General features: G+C 35.4%; 1 protein-coding gene across 1 annotated transcript in view; it reads left to right on the top strand.

Moving 5' to 3' along the window:
* LOC127738444 (uncharacterized) overlaps nucleotides 1-25,539 on the top strand; it is a 144,779-nt gene that overhangs the window by 68,567 nt on the left and 50,673 nt on the right. The window contains exons 38-45 of the mRNA XM_052249693.1: nucleotides 2,997-3,358; nucleotides 11,863-12,220; nucleotides 12,798-13,094; nucleotides 13,518-19,745; nucleotides 20,407-20,540; nucleotides 21,609-21,759; nucleotides 22,378-22,655; nucleotides 23,672-25,277. Coding sequence (XP_052105653.1) covers nucleotides 2,997-3,358; nucleotides 11,863-12,220; nucleotides 12,798-13,094; nucleotides 13,518-19,745; nucleotides 20,407-20,540; nucleotides 21,609-21,759; nucleotides 22,378-22,655; nucleotides 23,672-25,277 — 9,414 coding nt within the window. The remainder of the gene's footprint in view (nucleotides 1-2,996; nucleotides 3,359-11,862; nucleotides 12,221-12,797; nucleotides 13,095-13,517; nucleotides 19,746-20,406; nucleotides 20,541-21,608; nucleotides 21,760-22,377; nucleotides 22,656-23,671; nucleotides 25,278-25,539) is intronic.

Raw genomic sequence — 25,539 nt, 5'->3', positions numbered from 1 at the left:
ATCAATTAAAAATATTCTATTTTTGTAAAATCAGTTGTAGTAAGAAAATAAAATAACATCATTTTTTTCATTTGAATAATACTTTTTACAAATGCCTTCCTGTCTCGAAACTAACTTATTTTATAAATAGTCTAGACAGATTTCAAGAAGGCACAAGACACCCATATTTCCTTAAATTTTCACATAATACCATTTAGTTTCCATGATTGAAAAATATAGATGTGTTAAGTTTACCAACTGGACAACTAAATAAGAAAGAAAAAAGGGTCTAGAAAGTCTTGTACATTGACAAGGGTAAACATGTCAAAAGTTTTTCAAGGGGATCTGAAAAGGGGTTTCTGTAGAACAAGGCTCTCTAGCAAGTATTTTTAATACAAGACAACTAAATATAGATAGAAATTTCACCAGCATTTTGGTTTCTTGAAATAGAACTTTTCTTTACTAGGCATGGACACCAGACTTGGCAGGTAAGCCAGTGCCAGGTGAACACCTGTCCAACTTTTTATACGCCCGTTTACGGGACGTATTATGGTATACCTCTGTCCGTCTGTCCGTCCGTCCGTCCGTCCGTCTGTCCGTCCGTCGTCAACATGTCGGACATTAACTCATAACACTTTAACCAATTTGCATAAAACTTTGGTGAATTGTTTATATCTATTGACGTGAGCTCCCTTTCGTTTTTTATAAATTTTGAATTTTACGTTTCTGAGTTATGGGGTTTTATTCATTAAAAAAGGGGGATTTTCCAGTTTTCGGACAATAACTCAAGAATGCTTTCACCAACTTGCAAGAAATTGTGGTGAATTGTTTATATCTATTGACATGAGCTCCCTATTGATTTTTATAATTTTAGATTTTACGTTTCCGAGTTACAGGGTTTTATTCATAAAAAAGGGGGATTTTCCAGTTTTCTGACAAAAAGTCAAAAATGCTTTCAGCAGTTCTTATGAAACTATGGTGAATTGTTTATATCTATTTAAGTAAGCTCCCTTTAGAATTTTATAAATTTTACATTTTACATTTCTGAGTTATGGGGTTTTATTCATTAAAAAAGGGGGGATTTTCCAGTTTTCGGACAATAACTCAAAAATGCTGTCAGCAATTCTCATGAAACTTTGCTGAATTGTTTATATCTATTGATGTAAGCTCCCTTTTGATTTTCATAAATTTCTAATATGACATTGAGAATTAATTGAACTTTATTTGTTTATAGTCTGACAACAGATTTACTAAGTATTGCGCAACAGCACAGTGTATTGCACAACAGCAAGAAATCTTTAATTGAATATAAATTCAATTCATATAAACAATTTCAAGTTCTTTGACTACATTTATTCAGAAACCTGTAATATGTCAAATATTTAATTACAATCCAAATTCAGACCTGTATCAAGCTTGAATATTGTGTCCATTTTTGCCCCAACTGTTCAGGGTTGGACCTCTGCGGGCGTATCCAGCTGCGCTCAGCGAAGCAGTTTATTAAAGAGTGTTATGCAAAAGTTTTTTCTGATAATTAGGTGCTTGAGAAAGTATTTATTGCGAACCCAATGAAAGTTTTCCACAGTGCCATCTCTATCTTGAACAGGTATTTAAACTTTTGTAAGTTCACCTGTCCTATTGAATAAATACAATAGCTATTTTTCTCTGTGAAGTTTTTTCACTGGGACCTTTAAATTTCTTCTAAGAGAAATCTATCACTCATTGATTAATTTACCTGAGTAATAAAAAAATCTTGTAAATAGAGGAAAATACATGTTTTATACTCAAAACTGCATGTGATGTTATATTTATTCAAGATTGATAATATATTTTCAATCGGTTGAATGTAAACAGTGATACAAAGTTGAAACATTAATAAAATATAAAAAAGAAGATGTGGTATGATTGCCAATGAGACAACTCTCCACAAGAGACCAAATGACACAGAAATTAACAACTATAGGTCACCGTACGGCCTTCAACAATGAGCAAAGCCCATACCCCACAGTCAGCTATAAAAGGCCCCGAAATGACAATGTAAAACAATTCAAACGAGAAAACTAACGGCCTAATTTATGTACAAAAATTGAACCAAAAACAAATATGTAACACATAAACAAACGACAACCACTGAATTACAGGCTCCTGACTTGGGACAGGAACATACATACAGAATGTGACGGGGTTAAACATGTTAGCGTTGATTTATGTTATATTAATAATATATTTTTATTCAGTTTAATATAAACATTGATTCAATCATAAAAAGTTGATTTCTGACAAAACTTTCAACATTAAAAAATTTGTTTGACATGAATAAAAACTTGAAAATTATGATGTTCAAATCAAGATCTTCTTAAATGTATTCTATAACTAGACAAAAAAAAAATCAAATTTCAATAGGAACATTGATAAAACTTTTGTTAGAAATCAACTTTTTATGATTGAATCAATGTTTATATTAAACTGATTGAAAATATATAATTAATATTGAATAAATACATCATCACACGCAATTAATGAGTATAAAAAAGTATTTTTGTCTATATATAAGAATTTTTTTATACTCAGGTAATTTAATCAATGAATGATAGATTTCTCTTAGAAGAAATTTAAAGGTCCCAGAGAATAAACTACACAGAGAACAATAGCTATTGTATTTATTCAAAAGGACAGGTGAACTTGCAAAAGTTTAAATACCTGGTCAAGATAGAGATGGCACTGTGGAAAACTTTCATTGGGTTCGCAATAAACAAATTTGGTTTCCTGATAACTATGACTGTTTAACTTTTTGTCGATATTATTGGTTATGTCATTAACTTCCATCAATGTGTAGTTTGGGAAGCTTAGATTTATTTATACTTGTTTTAGGTTTTCTGAGATTAAAAAAAAGGCTTAAGGGCCAGAAAATTGCACTTTTACAAGGTACTTAGAATTTTTAGAGCTCAATGTTTGCATGTTAGCATGTATGGATGTATAATACTGCTCTTATCATTATCATTCATTTTATTTTACAGGTTCATTTAGAGGTCATGGTAAACTCTCAGCCATTGGAGGAAAAGGTCATACTACAGCAGGAGGAGGTGCTGGAGGAAGAATAGGCATTCATGCTAGAGATAACAATGAGTATGGAGGGAAGCTGTTGGCCTATGGAGAAACAGGGACTACAACAGGTGACAGAGGAGGTCCAGGGACTGTGTTCGTTGAGGATAAGACTGGAATATTTACATACCAAAGTAGACTGTATCTGGATGGTAAAAACTTGCATCCACCTAAACCTGTTATTGTCAATGAGAGGAATCCTAGGATTGTAGCTAACAGTGATGAGATAGATAATGATGCTGACCTTAACTTTGATCATCTTATGCTGAATAATATGGTATGTATATTTATTAGAATACAATCCTGATGGGCAGATAATACAGTAGCAAGGGCAGATATTAATGCAACAACATTTTACAAGTTGTTTTTACAACATCACCAATGATGATCATTTAAATTAGTGGAAAGATAAATTTAAATAAAATAAAAGATGGGTTTATGTCAATGAGACCCCATGGTCCTTTCTTTGTTTGGATAGACATCAAGGATCTTTCATAAGTGACTCAAAGATGTTTATTCACCTATTTATATGGAAAGCCTCAGCTGTCATATATTAGAGATTTACAAAACGTTATGCTGAAGCTTAAAATGTAAAGTGAAGACAGCGTGATGTTGAATTGAGTTATCAAAATGCTAACTCTAAATTACAATATGCTAAGTTGAATTTGCGCAATATTGAATTGCAATGACAAGTGCTTTAGTCGTGATAGTGTAATGATAAGTCACGATGTTGTGATGAAATGCTAAACACACGTAACATTGGGTTTAAAGTACATGATGTGAAGTTGACGTTGCATGCTGTTAGCTTGCAGATGGATACTGCTCAGTCATCCACTTCGATAGCTATGATAACAAATAAAATGAATAGCTAAAATGTATGGTGCTGACTTGTTATTAATAAATGTTGAGCTGAGATAGTACGATGTTATATCAATCTATTGATTTAAAACACCATGATGCACAGTTGAAAGTACATGATGTTAAGTTAAGATAACACGATGCTACACCACTATATTGAAACGAAAGGCTTACCATACAATTTGTTGACTTAAAACAACACGATGCAACGTGTTAAGCTAAGATGCTCACTTGAAACTACACGACGTACAGTTGAAATTTTGTAATGTTAAGCTACGATAGCACGATGTTATATCATTATAATGTCACAATAGGCTTATTATACAAATTGCCCATTTAAAACTACACAACGTACAGTTGAAAGTACGTGATGTTAAGCTAAGATGGCACGTTGTTATATCATTAGAATGTCACGATAGGCTTACCACACGATATGCTCGTTTAAAACTACACGACGTACAGTTGAAAGTACGTGATGTTGAGCTATGATAGCAATATCTTATATCAAAATAATATCACGACAGGCTTGCCATACAATATGCTCATTTAAAACTACACGACGTACAGTTGAAAGTACGTGTTGCTAAGCTAAGATAGCACGATGTTATATCATTATAATGTCACGATAGGCTTATTATACAATTTGCTCATCTAAAATTACACCACGTACAGCTGAAAGTACGTGATGTTAAGCTAAGATAGCACGTTGTTACATCATTAGAATGTCACGATAGGCTTACCACACGATACGCTCATTTAAAACTACATGACTTTCATTTGAAACTAGGTGATGTTAAGCTAAGATAGCATGTTGTTATATCATTTGAATGTCACGATAGGCTTACCATACAATATGCTCATTTAAAACTAAACAACGTACAGTTGAAAGTATGTGATGTTGAGCTATGATAGCACGATGTTATATCATAATAATATCACGATAGGCTTGCCATACAATATGCTCATTCAAAACTACACGACGTACAGTTGAAAGTACGTGTTGTTGAGCTAAGATAGCACGATGTTATACCATTATGACATCACGAGAGGCTTATCATACAAAGTGTTGACATGAAACTACACGATGTAAATTTGAAGTAGTTTGGTCTTGACTTGAAACAGTAAAATGTTAAGTTATAAAAACAGAACGTAAAGTCAAAATAAAACAATGATAGGATGACATATACTTGTGCAGAATTGAAGATTTTCGATGTTGACTTCGAATATAGTACAAATATTAGATCCTTTTATGTTAAATTGAAAGACAATAACGATGCGTAAAACATTACAGAATTATGTGAATTGAAACTGCAATTCTATGGAAAAGAATGAGGGATAAATCCCCAGGATTTTTTCTTCTTCATTTGCAAGTTGATGAATATTAATGAAATTAAACTCCGGAGGCAAAATGATATACAAAGAAAGTTTTCCATAAATTCATAAAGCAAAAGAATTACCCATCGCTATATATTACACTTTAATACAGTTATGCCGTATATTTTACATGTTTTTTTTTGATTTTTTTTTTATGATTAAAAACCAGACTTTTTTATGAACAATATTTAAGAAAATATTTATCTATGTTGTGTCTTAATAATTACAACATAGTATTGTGCTTATAAGACTTACGATTGTGAGGGTAAAATTTTACTCATATAAAATCACATCTATGTAAGAGTTAGCGGAGAATTTTTATTTACCACTCCCGTTTTCCATGAAATAGAACATAAGAATCATAGGACTGAGAGGGTCAGAGCTATATCAGAATGTGCCCCCCCCCCCCCCCCCCCCCCCCCCCCCGGTCTTGTTAGAGGTATCTGAAAATTTGTGTGAATTTTCTTTTCCACGAAATAAAACAAAAGAAGCTGGACTTAATCAAAAGCAATTCGATTACGATTTCCATAGAATGTCAGAGACATTTTGTCGACTAGTTTGTTGAAAGTTCGGCTAGGCAAGTAAAGTATGCCTTGTAACAAAGCAGGGTTTATTCATATTCATATCACACTTACATGTTCTCGTCCTGATATGCATGTAATATTTGCCACTGTACGTAAAACGCACCCCTTTTCCCCGAAATAAAACCAAAAAATTCTGTACTTAATCAAAACCGATGCTATTTGGATTTCCATAGATTGTCAGAGACGGTTTGTCAAATAGTTTGTTAAAAATTCGGCTAAGCAAGCAAAATGTGTCTTGTACAGAGCCAAGATTTATTCATATTCATATCACACTTACATATTCTCGTCCTTATATGCATGTAATATTTGCCACTGTACACTAAATACAAATACATTTTCATCAACTCTTTTTTATGAAAAGGAGCTTATTTTAAGCACGTTCATCGATTTGACACCCTGTAGTTCATGTTTACTTTTTTATGGGAGTTCTTGAAAATTGTAACGCATTCCTTCTTTATTTGCAAAATCGCCAAGTGACGGGTGCCACATATGAAACAGGATCTGCTTACCCTTCTGGAGCACCTGAGATCACCCCTTTTTTGAGGGTTTCGTATTGCTCACTTTTGGGTTTCTATATATTGCGCTTAATATACTGTTGTTTGGCTTTTGATTTTTTTTCTCTCGTTTATTTCGGCTGATGAGTTTTTGTCATGACATTATCAGTTTGGTTAAGATTTTTACTATCCCTTTTGTATCTTTCGCCTTCTTTTATCCATTTTTGTGTATTTTTTTTTCGATTCTCCCCTCCCCCTGAACAGTATAATAGATAGATAACAGAAACCCTTTTCAACAAAAGGAGATCTACAAGTAACTCGACGTGACCGAAATTGTAAATTTCTTCCTCATTAGATATATTGCCCTTAGGGTAGATCGGGTGTCTTCCGCCATCTTAGGGAGCTACCATTTGATTTTTATTGGGGTCTAGAATGAAATTTGAGAAAAAAAGGAAGGATGAGCAACTTGGCAAAAAAAAAAAGGCAAGATGACAATTTATGTAAAAAAAGTCAGAATAAACTGATAAAAAAAAATGCAGGACCGAATAGATTGAAAAAAAAAGGCAGCTAAAAAAAAGGCAGGACAAAATTTTTACATTTTGGCAAATAATTAAAAAAAATCTATCGATTTTAATTTAGATCACACTCATGAAAACTATGAGAGAGAGAGAGAGAGAGAGAGAGAGAGAGAGAGAAACTGTTGACATCAAAAAACATATCTACAAATTAATCAAAGCAATACCAAAACAATTCATGGACTTTAACAATTTTTACAGATTTTTTTTTTTTTTCTTTTTCTTTGAAAACACATATAGATAGAGAGAAGCTGCAAAGAACCAAGAAAATCACTATGGACAAGAAAATAAGTGACGGAAATCATTAATTGGCTTCTTATTATAAGTTATAGGGGTCATTGTTCATTAATTACTTTACCAATTTAAAAAAACAAAATATTCTCTGAGTGGATATATACATAAACCTGGGCACTATCTTACTTGGTGCTGGAAAAATGGTTGGCACTGCTGTAAATGATGTATTTGTTTTTGAAAGTTGAAGATTTAGACCGGAGGCTCTAGGTCGAATTTCATTAGGTTTCATATAGACTTCATGTATGAGCGAAAAGTATACAACAGAATCTACCATACTTTATATTTGGGTGGCCCCATGCAGTAGGATTCTTCCACCTATCAATTCTTTTTGTTTTATTTCGTGGAAAAGAAAATTCATATTTTCAGATACCTCTAACAAGGTCACATTCTCATATAGCTCTGACCCTCTCAGTCCTACGCTTTACCGTATTATTTGTCATATCAGTTAATCTTTGTTTTTTAAGATTAAGACTCCAGATTCTTATGTTTTATTTCGTGGAAAACGGGAGTGGTAAATACAAATTCTCCGCTAACTCTTACATATATAGATGTGATTTTATATGAGTAAAATTCAGTGCCGTAACTACATTGAGGCAAATGATGCAAATGCCTCATGTTGGAAATTTCCAAAAAAAAAAATAATAAGTTGAAACAAAAGCTTGTCTTCATATCAAATTGTTTTCACGGCGATTTTCTTGCAAGGAGCAAGTTCTGTTCACCCTCTGACGTCGTCCCTGTTTTTTCGGGATCCATGTTTCTCATTTATTTTTAGTTTTCAGTGTTGATTGTCTATTGTTTGTCGTTATGTGTCTTATATCTGTTCCCAGTGTTGTCTTTTGTTCATTTAATTTGTAAATTAGTAATATTTATTTAAACTTGGGTTTTATTATATTTAAGGACCTTTTGTCTAATTTTGAAAACTACTTTAAATTGTAGAATTATTTGAAATTAGCTCTCGCCTTTTTGTTCTGAGGCGGCGTTAAGCGAACACTAATCACTCAATCAATCTTTATGACTATGGCTTCAGTTGTCTAATATTCCTTGTTGTGAACGTTAATTTTCTGCTTTGCGTAGACTTAAGACTTGGGAAAGATCTACGATGACTAGTGAACGGTCATGTGTGGTTTGACAATGTTACATGTCCACCGATATATGATTGCCAATGAGACAACTCTCCACAAGAGACCAAATGACACAGAAATTATCAACTATAGGTCACCGTACGGCCTTCAATAATGAGCAAAGCTCATACCGCACAGTCAGTTATAAAAGGCCCCGAAATGACAATGTAAAACAATTCAAACGAGAAAACAATTCAAACGATGTTCAGATATTGTCCGAGAAAATGTTTTGAGAAGATACGATGCTACTGGACGAAAAATTTGTCGTTTTTTCATGGAAATTAAACTTTATATTAAAGAATACAAAACTGGCTAATTAAAGTGAGACAACCCAATCTCCCGGAATCATATCATTTTAAAAGAAAATAATGTATTGTCATATGTTTTTTTACATTGAAGGACTAAACTTACATTGAGCCGTGTTCAGGCCCTAAAATAGAAAATAAAGGGATATGGAGTAAATGTGCATGGGACAAAATCGCACACATTCCCCAATGCATAGAAAAAAAATACAAATTATCAATGAACAGGGCTTTTATTCCTGTTCTTCATCTAGACAGTCGCTAGAGGGTCTTCATCAATGAACGAATCATTCATTCCTTACAACAAGGTCAATACGGCCCCTAGCGTCGACTTAAGCGGTACTTAAAGTATTGTACTGTAAATAAATTTTAAAGTCAAAAAAATATTACACAAAAGTCTAAACACAATACAAGACCAGAACAGACAGATCCGACATTAATCAGCCGATATACATATTAAAACTGCACAAAAATATACTAATGAGGTATAAGAACTACCCTGATTGTACCCTTTTATCCCAGTTAGGAACTACATCAACTTGTAATTGAAATGTGTTATAAAAACTAAATTCACATAGTTATATCAATGATAATCATCCCCCTCTTAACTTAATTTGAAAAAAACATAATTGACAGGTATAATACTTTTTTCTGCAAGCCAAAACTCAATAACAAAAAAAAACATAAAAACAGCAGCCACACACTTGACTATGTGAATTACGAATTTTGCGTTATCCTAAATATCGGTCTTTTGATGTTGTCCCTATAAAAACTAAAAAGTCTTGGATCTATATATTTTGCTTTGAGACCTGAATATTGCCGAAAAAATAATTAAAACAAAAGTTGCGTTTTAGTTTAAGAAAGAGTCCGGGAAACGCTCAAAATGCACGATTTTGCGTTATTTTTTCCCAGACCCCTCGCCGAATTTATTTCGGCTCGCTCCGCTCGGCGAATATTTTTTGCCTCACTTTGAAAAGAGGCTAGTTACAGCCCTGAAATTTGACCCTCAAAGTCATAAGTCTTATAAGCACAATATTATCATATTGATAACGGTTGTATATATTAACACACAAAATAGATAAATATTTTCTTAAATATTGTTCATAAAAAAAGTCTGGTTTTTAATCATAAAAATAAATCCAAACAAAACATGTAAAATACAGGGCAAAACTGTATTCAAGTGTAATATATAGCGAAGGGTAATTCTTTTGCTTTATGAATTTATGGAAAACTTTCTTTGTATATTATATTTTTGCCTCTGGAGTTCAATTTCATTAATATTCATCAACTTGCAAATGAAGGAGAAAAAATCCTGGGGATTTGTCCCTCATTCGTTTCCATAGAATTGCAGTTTCAATTCACATAATTCTGTAATGTTTTACGCATCGTTATTGTCTTTCAATTTAACATAAAAGGATCTAATATTTGTACTATATTCGAAGTCTACATCGAAAATCTTCAATTCTGCACAAGTATATGTCATCCTATCATTGTTTTATTTTGACTTTACGTTCTGTTTTTATAACTTAACATTTTACTGTTTCAAGTCAAGACCAAACTACTTCAAATTTACATCGTGTAGTTTCATGTCAACACTTTGTATGGTAAGCCTCTCGTGATGTCATAATGATATAACATCGTGCTATCTTAGCTCAACAACACGTACTTTCAACTGTACATCGTGTAGTTTTGAATGAGCATATTGTATGGCAAGCCTATCGTGATATTATTATGATATAACATCGTGCTATCATAGCTCAACATCACATACTTTCAACTGTACGTTGTTTAGTTTTAAATGAGCATATTGTATGGTAAGCCTATCGTGACATTCAAATGATATAACAACATGCTATCTTAGCTTAACATCACCTAGTTTCAAATGAAAGTCATGTAGTTTTAAATGAGCGTATCGTGTGGTAAGCCTATCGTGACATTCTAATGATGTAACAACGTGCTATCTTAGCTTAACATCACGTACTTTCAGCTGTACGTGGTGTAATTTTAGATGAGCAAATTGTATAATAAGCCTATCGTGACATTATAATGATATAACATCGTGCTATCTTAGCTGAGCAACACGTACTTTCAACTGTACGTCGTGTAGTTTTAAATGAGCATATTGTATGGCAAGCCTGTCGTGATATTATTTTGATATAAGATATTGCTATCATAGCTCAACATCACGTACTTTCAACTGTACGTCGTGTAGTTTTAAACGAGCATATCGTGTGGTAAGCCTATCGTGACATTCTAATGATATAACAACGTGCCATCTTAGCTTAACATCACGTACTTTCAACTGTACGTTGTGTAGTTTTAAATGGGCAATTTGTATAATAAGCCTATTGTGACATTATAATGATATAACATCGTGCTATCGTAGCTTAACATTACAAAATTTCAACTGTACGTCGTGTAGTTTCAAGTGAGCATCTTAGCTTAACACGTTGCATCGTGTTGTTTTAAGTCAACAAATTGTATGGTAAGCCTTTCGTTTCAATATAGTGGTGTAGCATCGTGTTATCTTAACTTAACATCATGTACTTTCAACTGTGCATCATGGTGTTTTAAATCAACAGATTGCATGATAGACCTATCGTTATATCACATTGATATAACATCGTACTATCTCAGCTCAACATTTATTAATAACATGTCAGCACCATACATTTTAGCTATTCATTTTATTTGTTATCATAGCTATCGAAGTGGATGACTGAGCAGTATCCATCTGCAAGCTAACATCATGCAACGTCAACTTCACATCATGTACTTTAAACCCAACGTTACGTGTGTTTAGCATATCATCACAACATCGTGACTTATCATTATACTATCACGACTAAAGCACTTGTCATTGCAATTCAACATTGCGCAAATTCAACTTAGCATATTGTAATTTAGAGTTAGCATTTTGATGACTCAATTCAACATCACGCTGTCTTAACTTTACATTTTAAGCTTCAGCATAACGGTTTGTAAATCTCTAATATATGACAGCTGAGGCTTTCCATATATTTATATGCAGTTCTTTATGAAAAAGAAGAACACCTTTATTTTTTCCTTATTTATGACCGAATAATATTACAGCAGTAGTGTTTTTCTGTTTTTTATTTATCAAACCTTGAAATTTCATTATTACATATAAAATGAGTATAATGTATATTCTTTTGTAGGCCATGTTGGAAATTGCTGATGGAGGAGATAGCATTGATTCAATCAACTTAGGACTGATCCTAGGGGACAAGTCTGGCTATCTACACATACAAAACAAACAGAAATTCTATGTTGAATTTGATAAATTCAGTGTTTTGAGATCTTCCCCTCCAAGTAACTTCATTGTCAGATACGGTGGAGAAATGTGGGCATCAGCTGACTTCAGACTGATAGGTAGTGAAGTACCAGCTCTGGACCTAGATGGACATTTGGCTGGTGTAATGAATTTAACTTTAGATGAGGGAAGAGCTGTACATATAGCAAAGACAGCAACAAATAGTAGATGGATGGGTGGCCAATATGTTACTTTGGATGGAGGTATTATATTATTGCATAATTGAAAAATGATTTGGCGTAAATATTTTTTTTATAAACCAGAAAATAGTTTTCATCTGACATATATTAGTTTAATCAAAGTAACCATCTTATAATACATTCAATATATAAATAAAACTTTTTATAATTTTGTTATACATATTAAAATAGCTTTAAAAAAAAAACCTGTTGTGCTGGAAACTGAAGTTCTTTCGGACATGGACTTATTGTTGAAAGTTCTATTGTGTCAGTTTGTCCAGATATTGGTGATGGTATCATTAATACAAATGACAGCTTTTAGTGGAATGCCCAGTTTTATGGATTTTTTTATGGTCCATTAAAAATCTCTGAAATTTCGTATCTGACTGAAAAATAAAGTCACATTGTACTGTCGATAAAAGCACCTGGTGGTTTGTGGTAGCATGTTTGCCTTAAGTGCAGGCCTTGGATTTGAGCCCTGGAACCACCAAAGACTTGAAAATAGATATTTATAGATATGTATTTAATCTTTTATTTATATTGTGAGGTCATTTGTTGTAAGAGTTGGAGAATTCAAAGTAATTTTCAATCTATATTTCAGGCACAATTGGATTTGGACATTTGTCTATGCAGGCTATGACAGAAATCATACATGACACTGTTCTGAAATTAGAGGTGTCTGACCTTATGATGAGATATGACTCTCACATTACTGCTGATAATATCACAATCAAAGCCGGCATCATACACATGGAAGGAGAAGCTAAACTCAACACATCAGGAAGGAGTGTAGTATGGGATTCCCCAGGAGATGGACTAGTGGATAATGGTGGATTTGGAGTCGGTGGAAGTCATGGTGGATATGGTGGTGGAAATGTGCAATCAAATTATACTACAGGTAATAACAAAGTTTTGGACTGCTTAGTATGTGGCTTCTGTTATTTTTGAGTAAAAATGAATGAGAAGGTTGTGAGGATGAGTAATCAGGGGCCTTTTTAACAATATGATTAGAATTGATTTTAAGTAATATTGAAATTTTTATGACTTGCAGTTATATTTTTTTGCAAGATTTTTTGTGAAAACAGGAGCAGCCTTTTTTATATTGAAATAATGAAAGCATTTAACTGTGAGTGTTAAGCAGGTGATTTGAATCTTCATACTTTTTTTTAGAAGGAAATAAGTTTTCAAATAGTATTGATTATAGATAGTAAAGTAAATATTTATTGTGTGTGTACATTTCAAACAAATCTTATCTGATAGTTTTGAATTTTATTATGCATTTAACAATTCACCTTTTATGAATTGTACTTCGATATTTAAGCTGAATGTTATGGATCATACAAGAAGCCACTTCACCCAGGCAGTAAAGGAGGCGGAGCCAATAGAGGACAAGGAGGAGGAGTTATTGATGTGGATGTGGCCAGATACCTACATTTGGATGGAATATTAATGAGTCTAGGAGGAAATGCCACAGATACCAACAGTGGAGGTGGTAGTGGTGGCAGTATCCATGTTATTGCTGTTAACTTCTCAGGACATGGTCTGGCTACCACAGAAGGTGGTGTGGGACACAACTATGGACATGGAGGTGGAGGTGGAAGGATTGCCGCCCATGTCAAATGGTTCAGGGAATACACTGGTGATTACATAACCTATGGTGGCTATAGTGGCTCTTCTAGGACTGATGATGATAAGAATGGTGCCGCTGGAACTATCTACTTCACTGATTCTAACACTGAAGGACTGACGGCTAAAGAATATATAAACACTACTGAAGGATTGGTGTTTAAAGATGGATTTGTGAAACTGTACATTGATAATGACAACAGAAATCACATCTCACCTACTATTATAACAACAGACGATGGCAATCATGAATTTGAATATGACGAACTTGAGGCCAATAATCATGCTGTGTTGCAGATGTATGGATCAACATCAGAACTTGTAGTCCACAAATTTGATGGTGACAGAACAGGACTGATGCATATCTTAGAAGGACAAGTTATTCACGTAGAATACAAAGAATCTACAACAGGCTATACTGTAGCACCTGTAAGCTACAAAGTAGAAAAAGGAACAGAAATTGTTTTGCCATCCACAGTTATTATGTTAGGAACTAGAAGTGAACTTAAGGGTCTGATGACCAATGTGCAGAACCTAACAATTGCTGAAGGAGCTGATGTTGAATTTTACTCCACCTCACAGACAGCTCTAAGAGAAAATGGAACCTATACACACATGACAAAGCTAGGTAATATCAGTCTAACCATATTTACAATTCAGAGAGGGTCAGTGGCTAGATTTACTGAAACAGAAGCTGACCTTGTGTTGCAGCTTATCAAATTCCATATTATGTACCAGGGACTTGTATACATGACAGATGGGACTATTTACTCTGATGAAGGAGTAGTAGAAAGTGAGGGATTCTTGAACCTTGACTACATGGGATATGGTTCTCAGTCTGGTCCTGGGAATGGAAGTACTGATGGAAATGTGGGTTATGGTGGAGCTCATGGTGGCCATGGAGGTGCCACAAAACCAAACACAGGTGGAATTCCATATGACTCTGTTTATATTCCAAAACACGAAGGCAGTGGTGGAGGAAATGGTAAAGGAACAGGAGGAAAAGGAGGCGGTTATCTTGTTTGGAAGGTTGGCACACACCTGTGGATTGATGGAGAGGTAACTATGCAAGGAGAAAATGGTCAGGGACTGAATGCAGGAGGTGGCAGTGGGGGAGGTATTTTCATTGAGACCCTTAATTTCACAGGTTATGGTCATGTGGACTGTAGTGGAGGTAATGGATCCATCTCTGGAGGAGGTGGAGGAGGAAGTGGTGGTAGAATAGGTCTCTTAGTTCACTTTGACAGAAGATTTGCAGGATTACTGAATGCCTATGGAGGCTATGGTACAAATGGAATTCTTTCAGGAGCTGCTGGTACTGTTTTCATTGAGGAAACAAACAGGGGACCAGACTATGAGGATATCAAATATGACAAAGTTCTTAATGAAACAATTAGAATTGGAAATCACCGTAGAATTTTGATTGACAATAATGATATTGATGCCCACTTGTATGTGAATCATGGCGAGCCATGGTTATATTCAAGTGTAAATGAAGGGGAAACCACCAGCTATTCCTTTGATGAAATGGATGTGAGAGGGCATGCTAATTTGATTTTTGATTATCCACCCTCTGGGGCAGATGTTGAAGTTATTGTACATGAAATGCAGGGGGATTTAACTGGATTAATTCACATAAGACAGAGACAAACCTTGTTTGTAGAAGTTGTTGAATCTGTATCTAATGAAACATATGCTCCTGTAAGCTTTAAAATTGATGCCAAATCTGAAGTTTTGTTCCCCGAAATTGTCAATCTTGTTGGTAGAAGAAATTGGTTTGCAGGTCTGATCACAGGTATTGAAGAATTACTAATTAGAGGTGGAGCTGATGTTATTTTCTTTTCAACTGGTCACACAGCATTGTTAAGTAATGGTACAAGAATTCGCATTACACCACAAGGAAACTTTGAATGGGCCATTCTCAAAGTAATGAGGAACTCAAAAGCAAACTTTCAACAGATTTCTAATCCTATGTCTATTACAGTGGCAGAATTTTATGTCAAATATGAAGGTCTATTACTTATGAATTTAGCACTGATTAGATCAAGCTATGGAAATGTTGAAGCTGAAGGAGAGTTTAATCTGAATGCTGTTGGAAATCCTGCAGAGACTGGTTATGGAAAAGGTTGGACGGAAGGTTCAGTTGGTTGGGGAGCTGGCCATGGAGGCTGGGGAGGAGGACCAGAACCAAATTTTGGTGGTATACCATACAATTCTCTCTTCAAACCAGGTAATGGGACTGCCTATCCAACCATGGAGTATGCTGGTAGTGGTGGAGGCAATGGAGGAGGAACTGGTGGGGTGGGTGGTGGATTCCTGGTCTGGAAAGTTGGTGCTCTGCTGGAAATGAATGGAATTCTGACCCTAAATGGTGGAGATGGATCGTCTAGCAATTCAGGAGGTGGAAGTGGTGGCAGTTTGTTGATAGAGACTCTAAATATGACCGGTCATGGTGAAATCTTGGTTGCTGGTGGTAATGGTGTTGGTAGTGGTGGTGGTGGAGCAGGTGGAAGGATTGGTGTACACTGTGAATGGAGGTACTCCTATGGTGGAGAATATCACAACTATGGTGGTGATGGTGGAGGGTCATACGCCTCCTCAAGAGCTGGAGCTGCAGGAACTACATTTGTACAAGAAAACTCAAGACCAATAGAGTATAGAGCTAAGAAATATGACCCTGTGCATAACATGACATATTTTGATGTAGACCACAAATATCTACACACAGATAACCTTTTGAAGTATAGTCCAGCAGCTACTCTTATCATGGAAAACTATAAATACAGTTATGTGTTTAATGAGACAGAATTAACAGGGAGTTCTAGACTGATGATCTACCATCCAAATAATGCTACAAGAGTTGATGTTGACATTCACCTTTTTATTGGAGACAAGACAGGTGTTTTGATTATTAAAAATGATCAGCATGTTGTTGTTGAAATCACTGAAGCTATATTTAATCGAACAGAAGCCCCTTGTGGCTTTTATCTGCATGCTGGTGGAGAGATTTACCTCCCTGCAGAGACACATTTACATGGAGCTGATAGTACCTTTGCTGGACTTATAACTGGAGTAGCTGACTTATATGTAGAGGATGCAACTGACATTGAATTCCACTCCACAGCATATACGGCCTTGATTGAAAATGGCACATACTACAATGTTAAAGAACCAGGGAACTTTGCTTGGGATACATTGACTGTAAAGAAAGGTGGAACTGTTGGTTTCCTGAAAATAACAGAGGCTATGCATATTTGGAATAGTGAAACAAAAGTCAAATATTTTGGAAATCTGTACATGAATGATGCCATCATTGACTCTTCTTATGCCTGGATTGAAAGTGAAGGGATATTTCATCTGAATGGACATGGTCATGGACCTGAGGAAGGTTATGGTGCTGGTCAAACAATCAGTAATCAAGGTTATGGAGCTAGCCATGGTGGCTATGGTGGTGGTGCTGACCCAACCTTGCCAACACTTCCATATGGTTCTGTTTATAATCCAATGTTATTTGGCAGTGGAGGAGGAAATGGGAATGGTGTTGGTGGCAATGGTGGTGGTGTTCTTCTGTGGAACATTAGTCAGAGAATGGAACTTAATGGTTTGCTTGCCATTCAGGGTGATAGTGGTGCCTCTGCTAACAGTGGTGGTGGAAGCGGTGGCAGTATCAACATGTTTACTACAAACTTCACAGGACATGGCGAGATTAACGTCAGGGGAGGTAACGGTGCTGGAACAACTGGAGGAGGAGGTGCCGGAGGCAGGATTGGTGTTCATTGTAGATATAGATACAGCTACGGAGGGAAATTCACTAACCGTGGTGGAGATGGTGGAAGCAGCAATGTCCTGACTCATGGTGGTGCAGCTGGAACAACTTATGTGGAAAATAATTTCAGACCATTAGAATACAGAATCTTAAAGTACATGAAAGGTACAAATAACACATACTTTCAAGTTGATCATCTTTACTTGCATATTGACAATGATGGTAATCTAGTCTCTGTACCAACAATGATTATGGTCAATCAGACAACAAACTATGAATTTAATGAAGTTGAAATAGCAGGATATGCCCGTGTTATAATTTATCATCCAAATAAAGATGTTGAAATGATCATCCACCGATTCATTGGTGATAGGACAGGTCAACTACACTTAAGAAGTCATCAGAAAGCTATAGTGGAATATATTGAATCAGTCCGTAATATAACTGAAGCACCAGTCAGTTATATTATTGATTATGAAAGTGAGATCGTCTTTCCTACGGAAGTTCACATGCAAGGAATTAACACAACCATAGAAGGTATGATGACTGGAGTACATCATTTCTATATTGAAGATGATGGTTTTGTATCTGTAGCTGCTACATCTCAAACAGCACTCTTGGATAATGGCACATATATATTTGTCTCAGAAGAGGGAAACTTCTCATTACCAACTATTAATATAAAACAATCAGGTACCTTAGAATTCAGGAGAATACTGCATGATTTCACAATAACAGCATCATTCATGGAAATCAAATATCAAGGAACAGTGTTGTTGAATCATGGTTACATGGACCTTGGAGAGTTTGACATGGAACCTGAAGGTGACCTTAATCTTGATGGTAGAGGTCATAGTGCAATGCAAGGTGAAGGTGTTAGTATAGGCTATTCTGGTGGCAGTTATGGAGGTGTTGGTGGTGGTTCAGATGATTCTTATCCATATGGATCTGTGTTTTCACCCATGGATTTTGGGAGTGGTGGAGCTGGTAGTTCGTATGCTGGATCTGGAGGTGGATTCCTCAAAATGACAGTTGGAAGAAACATTCACATTGATGGCACAATCACCTCTGCTGGAACAGCAGCCACAAGTGGTAGTGCAGGTGGTGGCACTGGTGGCAGTATCTTCATTGAGGCTTACAACATCTCTGGTCATGGCATCATTTCAGTGAATGGTGGAGCTGGCAAAGCTTCTGGTGGAGGTGGAAGTGGTGGCAGAATAGCACTACATGTTGGGTTTATCAATTTGTATGGAGGGCAGTATCTGTCACAAGGTGGATCAGGGTCTGGTATTGGTGGACCTGGAACAATCTACAAGTATGAATCACAACGAGGACCACAATACAGAGAACTGAAATACAATCCACGACTGAACAGAACTTTAATTGAACCTGAACATTCTAAACTCACTGTTCATAATGGTAATCTTAACACAGTCAACCCAGCCATGGTGATGGAAAACAACAGTGTTTATTATGAGTTAGATGAAGTTCAAGTGGAGGGATACTCATATGTCCACTTTTATCATCCAAATGGTGTACATAATGTTACAGTTATCATCCATGAACTTACAGGAAACAAGAAGGGAATGGTACGTGTACAGAACAGACAACAAGTTATTGTACATTTTGTTGAATCTACTCACACTTATCTTGACTCTCCATGTGGATTGCATGTGGATGTGGGAGGAGAAGTTGTACTGCCAACAGATTTTGTTCTAACAGCTGAAAAATTCATCCTGAGTGGAAGACTTGTTGGCATAGAAAACTTATATGTTGAAAGAAATGCAGAACTCATTCTAACTGAACATGCACATACTGGGGAACTGAGGTCCATGGTCATGTGGTATACAGACAAATCAGTACATCCTTATAATCCGGGTATGGTTACTATAGGAACAATCACTGTTAACAACCTTGGACAAATAACCATTACTTTGGATCCACTGTTCCCAACCATAACTGGTGGTAAATGCACTTTGAAGAACGGTGGTACAATAGAAACAGACAGTATGAAGGTGACCTTGAGTTCTACAAGAATGACAGTAGAACATGGTGGTACAATCACTGGTGATGGAAATGGTTACACTAAAGGTGATGGTTCAGGAAGAGGAACAGATTCAACAGACTATGCATCTGGGGCAGGATACGGCAGTTCAGGTAAAATTGCAATTTTGGATTTCAAAATATTTGTAAATTTATTTATTATAAAATTCATTAGAAAAGTGTCTTTTCTGTCTATTTTTGCCCAAATTAGGTGCTCTGGTTGTATTAACAAGCAAAATATCATGTTCAAGGTAAATGTTGTGTTTATTGGTGAATGAATATGAAGGTATCTAATTTGAGCAAAAATTGGCAATAAAATAATGTTTTTCTCTTTATTTTGGTAAATAAACATGTGTCATGGCTTTAAATCTTTGCAAATCTGTTCATGAGACAAAGAGCTTGTTTCCTAATGTGGGAAAAATAAGATCAGGGCAAATTAGTTCCCTAAAGCTAAAATTTGTCAACCTATATATGTAATGTTTAAGTTTTAGTAGCAAAACCCATTAAATGTTCTCATTTGTTATTATAACAGCATTCAAATTGTGAATAAGAGTAGTAATTATGGGATAAAGGTCAATTACACAGCTACCCATAAAGAAAAAAAGTCTCTTTGAGTTAATTTTTTAAATATAAATTCATTTCCTTATGGTTAAAAAGTGGTTTACTATTTTTTAAATGTTGGTGAAATGATTTCTTTTTTATTATAGCCTTCATTTGTATGAATTCTTCCTGGAATTTAGCATTTTTATTTCATCTGTGTAAATTCTTCTTTTAGGAGGTAGAAGTGCAGACACAACATCATCTGGCAGTCAGTATGGATCTGTACTGTTGGCTACTGAACCAGGAAGTGGTGGAGGTGGCAGTAATGCTGGGGCTGGTGGCAGTCATATTACTTTCAATGTAGGGGAGGTAAGTCAGTAGTATCAATAATGTAACAAAGAAGGAAGAAGTAAATGTTTCTACTATAGTGAAAGGGTCTGACCACATGTCTACGTTTCCCAGCTAGCTACTTTCTTTTTATAGGAGAATGCTTGTTCACTGAAATGAAGAGATAAGGAATAACAATGCTTAATAATTTTTCATTAACATCAAATTTTTTAATGTTCTCCAACATTCTTTAAATTAAACTAAACTATAAAGCTGGAATTACATGTTTATTAAAGAAAAAGAAAAAAATAGTTAAGTTTCTTATGGCTCTTTATTGCTACAAACTCCTTAAAGTATATTTATATACTACTTTTTGTGAAATATCTACTTTTTCACTTCTAAAAGTGATTTAAAAATAAAATTGAGAATGGAAATGGGGAATATGTCAAAGAGACAACAACCCGACCAAAGAGCAGACAACAGCTGAAGGCCACCAATGGGTCTTCAACGCAGCGAGAAAATCCCGCACCCGGAGGTGGTCCTAAGCTGGCCCCTAATTAAATTGTGTACTAGTTCAGTGAAAATGGACGTCACACTAAACTCCAAAACATATAAATGAACTAAAATTAAAAAACATACAAGACTAACAAAGGCCAGAGGCTCCTGACTTGGGACAGGTGCAAAAATGCTGCGGGGTTAAACATGTTTTGTGAAATCTCAACCCTCCCCCTATACCTCTATCCAATGTAGAATAAAGAAACACATAGCAATACGCACAGTAAAACTCAGTTTAAAAGAAGTCTGTGTCCGATGTCAGAATAGGTAACAAAAGAAACTAAGCAAAATGACAATGATACATAAATAAACAAAGGACTACTAGCAGTTACTGACATGCCAGCTCCAGACCTCAATTAAACTGATTGAAAGATTATGTCTTCATCATATGAAAATCAAGTACAATCCCTCCCATTAGGGGTTTAGTATCATAAAATATATGAGAAGAACATAACCTGTATCATGCCAACAGCTGGTTTTAGAATAAATAAGCAATAGCATTAGAATAAATTAGCAATAGCATTAGTGTAAATATACATGTTTGTATGCTTAAAGGAACTACGTCTGGATGGTACTATAAAAACAACTGGTTTGTCGGGAACATCTTCACATGGTGGATCTGGCAGTGGGGGAAGTGTCAAATTGACCTTGGGTAGTCTCAAAGGTTATGGAACTATTTCAGCAAATGGCGGAACAGGCCATTCATGTAAGATCTATTTATTCAAGCTTCGTTTTGATAATAATTCTTAAAAACAGTAAACAATTATATCAAGAAATTTTTGGTGCTTTCAAATTGAATAGGCAAAAATTATTTCACTAATACCTAATACAGTATAGTTCATAAACCAAAAACCTAAGTGTTAGCAATAAGCCAAAACAAAATGCTATAAAATTGAATAATAAAAAGTTTACTGAAAGTAATAGCCATGAACATATAGTTATTCACAATTTTCATGAGTTATAATTGATTCTCCTTGTCTTTCAATCAATCCATAGCTTCATACAAAGTTACAAAAGACATTCAGTTGTTAATAGTAGAATGTCTGAAAATTAATTTAAAGGTTAGAGTAGAAGACTTGACCTACTTAAATTCATTGCAGGTACATTTCTATTAGTACCATTACTATATAGTGTAAAAAAATAAAATAATATGGTAATGTTTCCAGTGAATCCGGATCCTACTAAAGATGTCAAGAATTAATGAAAATTTAAAAGACAGTGAGTGTCCAGGGTCAATGAAAAAATAAAGAAATGATCTTATAGTTTTAGTTCACATAAAGTTTACCCTATGGTTAAAAATTACACATTCTGTTTTGTGTTTTAGCCAATGGAGCAGGATCTGGTGGCAGAATATCCATTTACCTGTCAGAGTACATGTTGTTTAATGGTAACCTTGTAGCCACAGGAGGAAGTGGCACATACCCTGGTGGCCCCGGTACAGTCTATGTACAATCTGATGTAGGAGTGGATAGATGGAGGGAACTATGGATAGATAATCTGAATAGAGGCAGTGGAAATTCTTGCGATTATCCCACTCAGATAGACAATACATTACTGGATAATATACATCTTAACAATAGGGCTTGTGCTGTCCCTACCAAGGTAAGACCATACATTACTGGATAATATACATTTTAACAATAGGGCTTGTGCTGTCCCTACCAAGGTAAGACCATACATTACTGGATAATATACATTTTAACAATAGGGCTTGTGTTGTCCCTACCAAGGTAAGACCATACATTACTGGATAATATACATTTTAACAATAGGGCTTGTGCTGTCCCTACCAAGGTAAGAAAATACATTACTGGATAATATACATTTTAACAATAGGGCTTGTGCTGTCCCTACCAAGGTAAGACCATACATTACTGGATAATATACATTTTAACAATAGGGCTTGTGTTGTCCCTACCAAGGTAAGACCATACATTACTGGATAATATACATTTTAACAATAGGGCTTGTGTTGTCCCTACCAAGGTAAGACCATACATTACTGGATAATATACATTTTGACAATAGGGCTTGTGGTGTCCCTACCAACTTGTAAGACCATACATTTCTGATTATATATACATCTAAACAATAGAATGTGTGCTGTCCCTACCTGGTAACGCATAACTATAATATGAGTGGTAATAATTTAATAAAAGCGATTTGTATTAATCTTTAAGGCAATTTCAAGATTTCTTTCAAAAGAAAAAGACTATCTGGTTTCAGTATTTGGAAATATTAGCATTTCAGCAGATGAAACAAATGGAAAGCATCACAGTCCTGATTTGGAGCTTTTCCAAATTAGAGTGGTGAATTATATCAAAATCAAATCTCTTACTTGTAAATCAATCTAGTTTCTTAACCTTTAAGATAAAAAGAACAACAACAAACATTACAATGCCCATGTTCATACAGAAATGCATTAGCAATACAACCAATAAGACAGAGTCAAACAAAGAATATGGGTACATTTTGTGATCCTTAGAGAAAAAGACATGGTGTTGACATGTTTAACCAATTTATGTTCACAGTATAAATTTTTATGCTTGAATTTATAAATCAATTTGTGACAAAAAAATAAATTTCTTTAATGACAAGAAATGTTCATTTTTTTTCAGACACCTGTATATTATGACCACATTCATGAGGCTACTGGTCAGTTAAAGGTTAACAGTGGCATTACACTTAATGTTGCTATGGATCGTCTGCGTGACTCTGTAGGATGTAATCTGTATACAGTAGATGGGTCAAAGGTCATCTTCCCACCAACAACCTACATAGAGAGAATAATGACTGTGAATGGAAATTTGATTGGTTTAGACCATCTGTATACCAGGGGTACATCAATCTTGTCTTACACAGGATCACTAACAGGAAGCAAGATTGGCACACAAATAGCTGGATGGTACCAGCTATCTACGATTACAATACTTAATCAAGGAAAAGTACAGGTAATTGACGATGATTATGTTACTAACCAAGGACTTAATGTGATCACACAGTACTTCCATATACAACATACAAGTACCCTGGAGGTATCTCTCTCTGCTTCTTTAGTCAGTCAGGTGTTTGATATAGAGAAAGAAGGAACTGTAACTGGTAATGAACTGGGTTATGAAAAACTGCAAGGTCCTGGTGCAGGGGCATCTTGTAATGGAGGAAGTGGGGCAGCTCATGGTGGATTTGGGGGCAATGGCCATTCATGTAGTTCAAGTGTCTCCTGTTCTGGGAGCGAATCAACATACGATTCAAAATGTCTGCCATGGACAGCAGGAAGTGGAGGTGGAACTTGTAGTCATGGTAATGCAGGGTCTGGTGGTGCTGCTTTCAGAGTGGTATCCATCAATGCCATTTTTTTGGAAGGGGAGATAACAATGAATGGTGTAGGTGCATCAGGTGGTGGTGCTGGCAGTGGTGGTTCTGTGTGGCTAGATAGTGATGTAATAGAAGGATGGGGAGAACTATATGCTGATGGAGGTAATAGTGGAGGTTCACATTGTGGGTCAAGTTGTTATTATGGATGTTGTTGTAATCATGATGGTTCTGGTGGAGGCGGAGGAAGGATAAGAACATTTACTGGTAACTATACCCACAAAGTCCTGAAACATCAAAGGTCTGTAGATGGTGGTAGTGGTTCAGGTAGTGCCACAGCTGGTACAGATGGTACATTGTGTGAAACTACTGCTAATCTCTGTAGTGGTCAAGGAACATTTGCATCAGGAGCCTGTACATGTAATTCAGGGTATACTGGGAATGATTGTCAATATCACTGTAACCCAGCTACAACTTGCTCAGGTCATGGCACATGCTCAGTCTGGGGAACATGCATTTGTAACAGTAATTATGTTGGCCATCTTTGTGACAGCCAGTGTCATGAGAGTATAACATGTTCTGGTCACGGAAAGTGTACATCTATAGGTACCTGTGTTTGTGATCCTTGTTACCATGGAAATGATTGTTCAATGTCCTGTAATGGTCAAGGTCAGTGTGTTGGTGGTGAATGTCAGTGTGATGATTGCTACTTGGGGAAATTCTGTGAATCAGAATGTAATGCACATGGTAGCTGCAGTAATAGTGTGAATGGTACATGTATTTGTACAGACAACTGGCAGGAATCTAAGTGTACAAGACCAGGTTGTCCATCAAAGTCATCGCAAGAATGTTCAGGACATGGTGTATGTATGGCTGGCAGTGGGAAATGTTATTGTGAACCAGGATGGGCAGGTTAGTCAAATTATTTTATCATAGATATGATATGGCACAGCAGATATATGCTAGTGAGAAAAAAGCATTCAGCACACAAGGTCAAGTGAAGTGCATCTTCCAGGTGAACAGCATCAAATATATTGATCATATTCTTAAAACTGTATTTAAATTAAAACCTAAGACTTCCAAAGGTTATAAACACTGCATCAAGAAAATTTATTGTCTCAATACATCTACTAAGCCAATGATTTCATTTTATTTTTTATGCTAAAATAATAAA

The sequence above is a fragment of the Mytilus californianus genome, unplaced genomic scaffold (assembly GCF_021869535.1).
Source record: "Mytilus californianus isolate M0D057914Y unplaced genomic scaffold, xbMytCali1.0.p SCAF_1, whole genome shotgun sequence".
In the NCBI taxonomy this organism is placed as follows: domain Eukaryota; kingdom Metazoa; phylum Mollusca; class Bivalvia; order Mytilida; family Mytilidae; genus Mytilus; species Mytilus californianus.
This window is presented reverse-complemented; position numbering and strand designations above follow the sequence as displayed.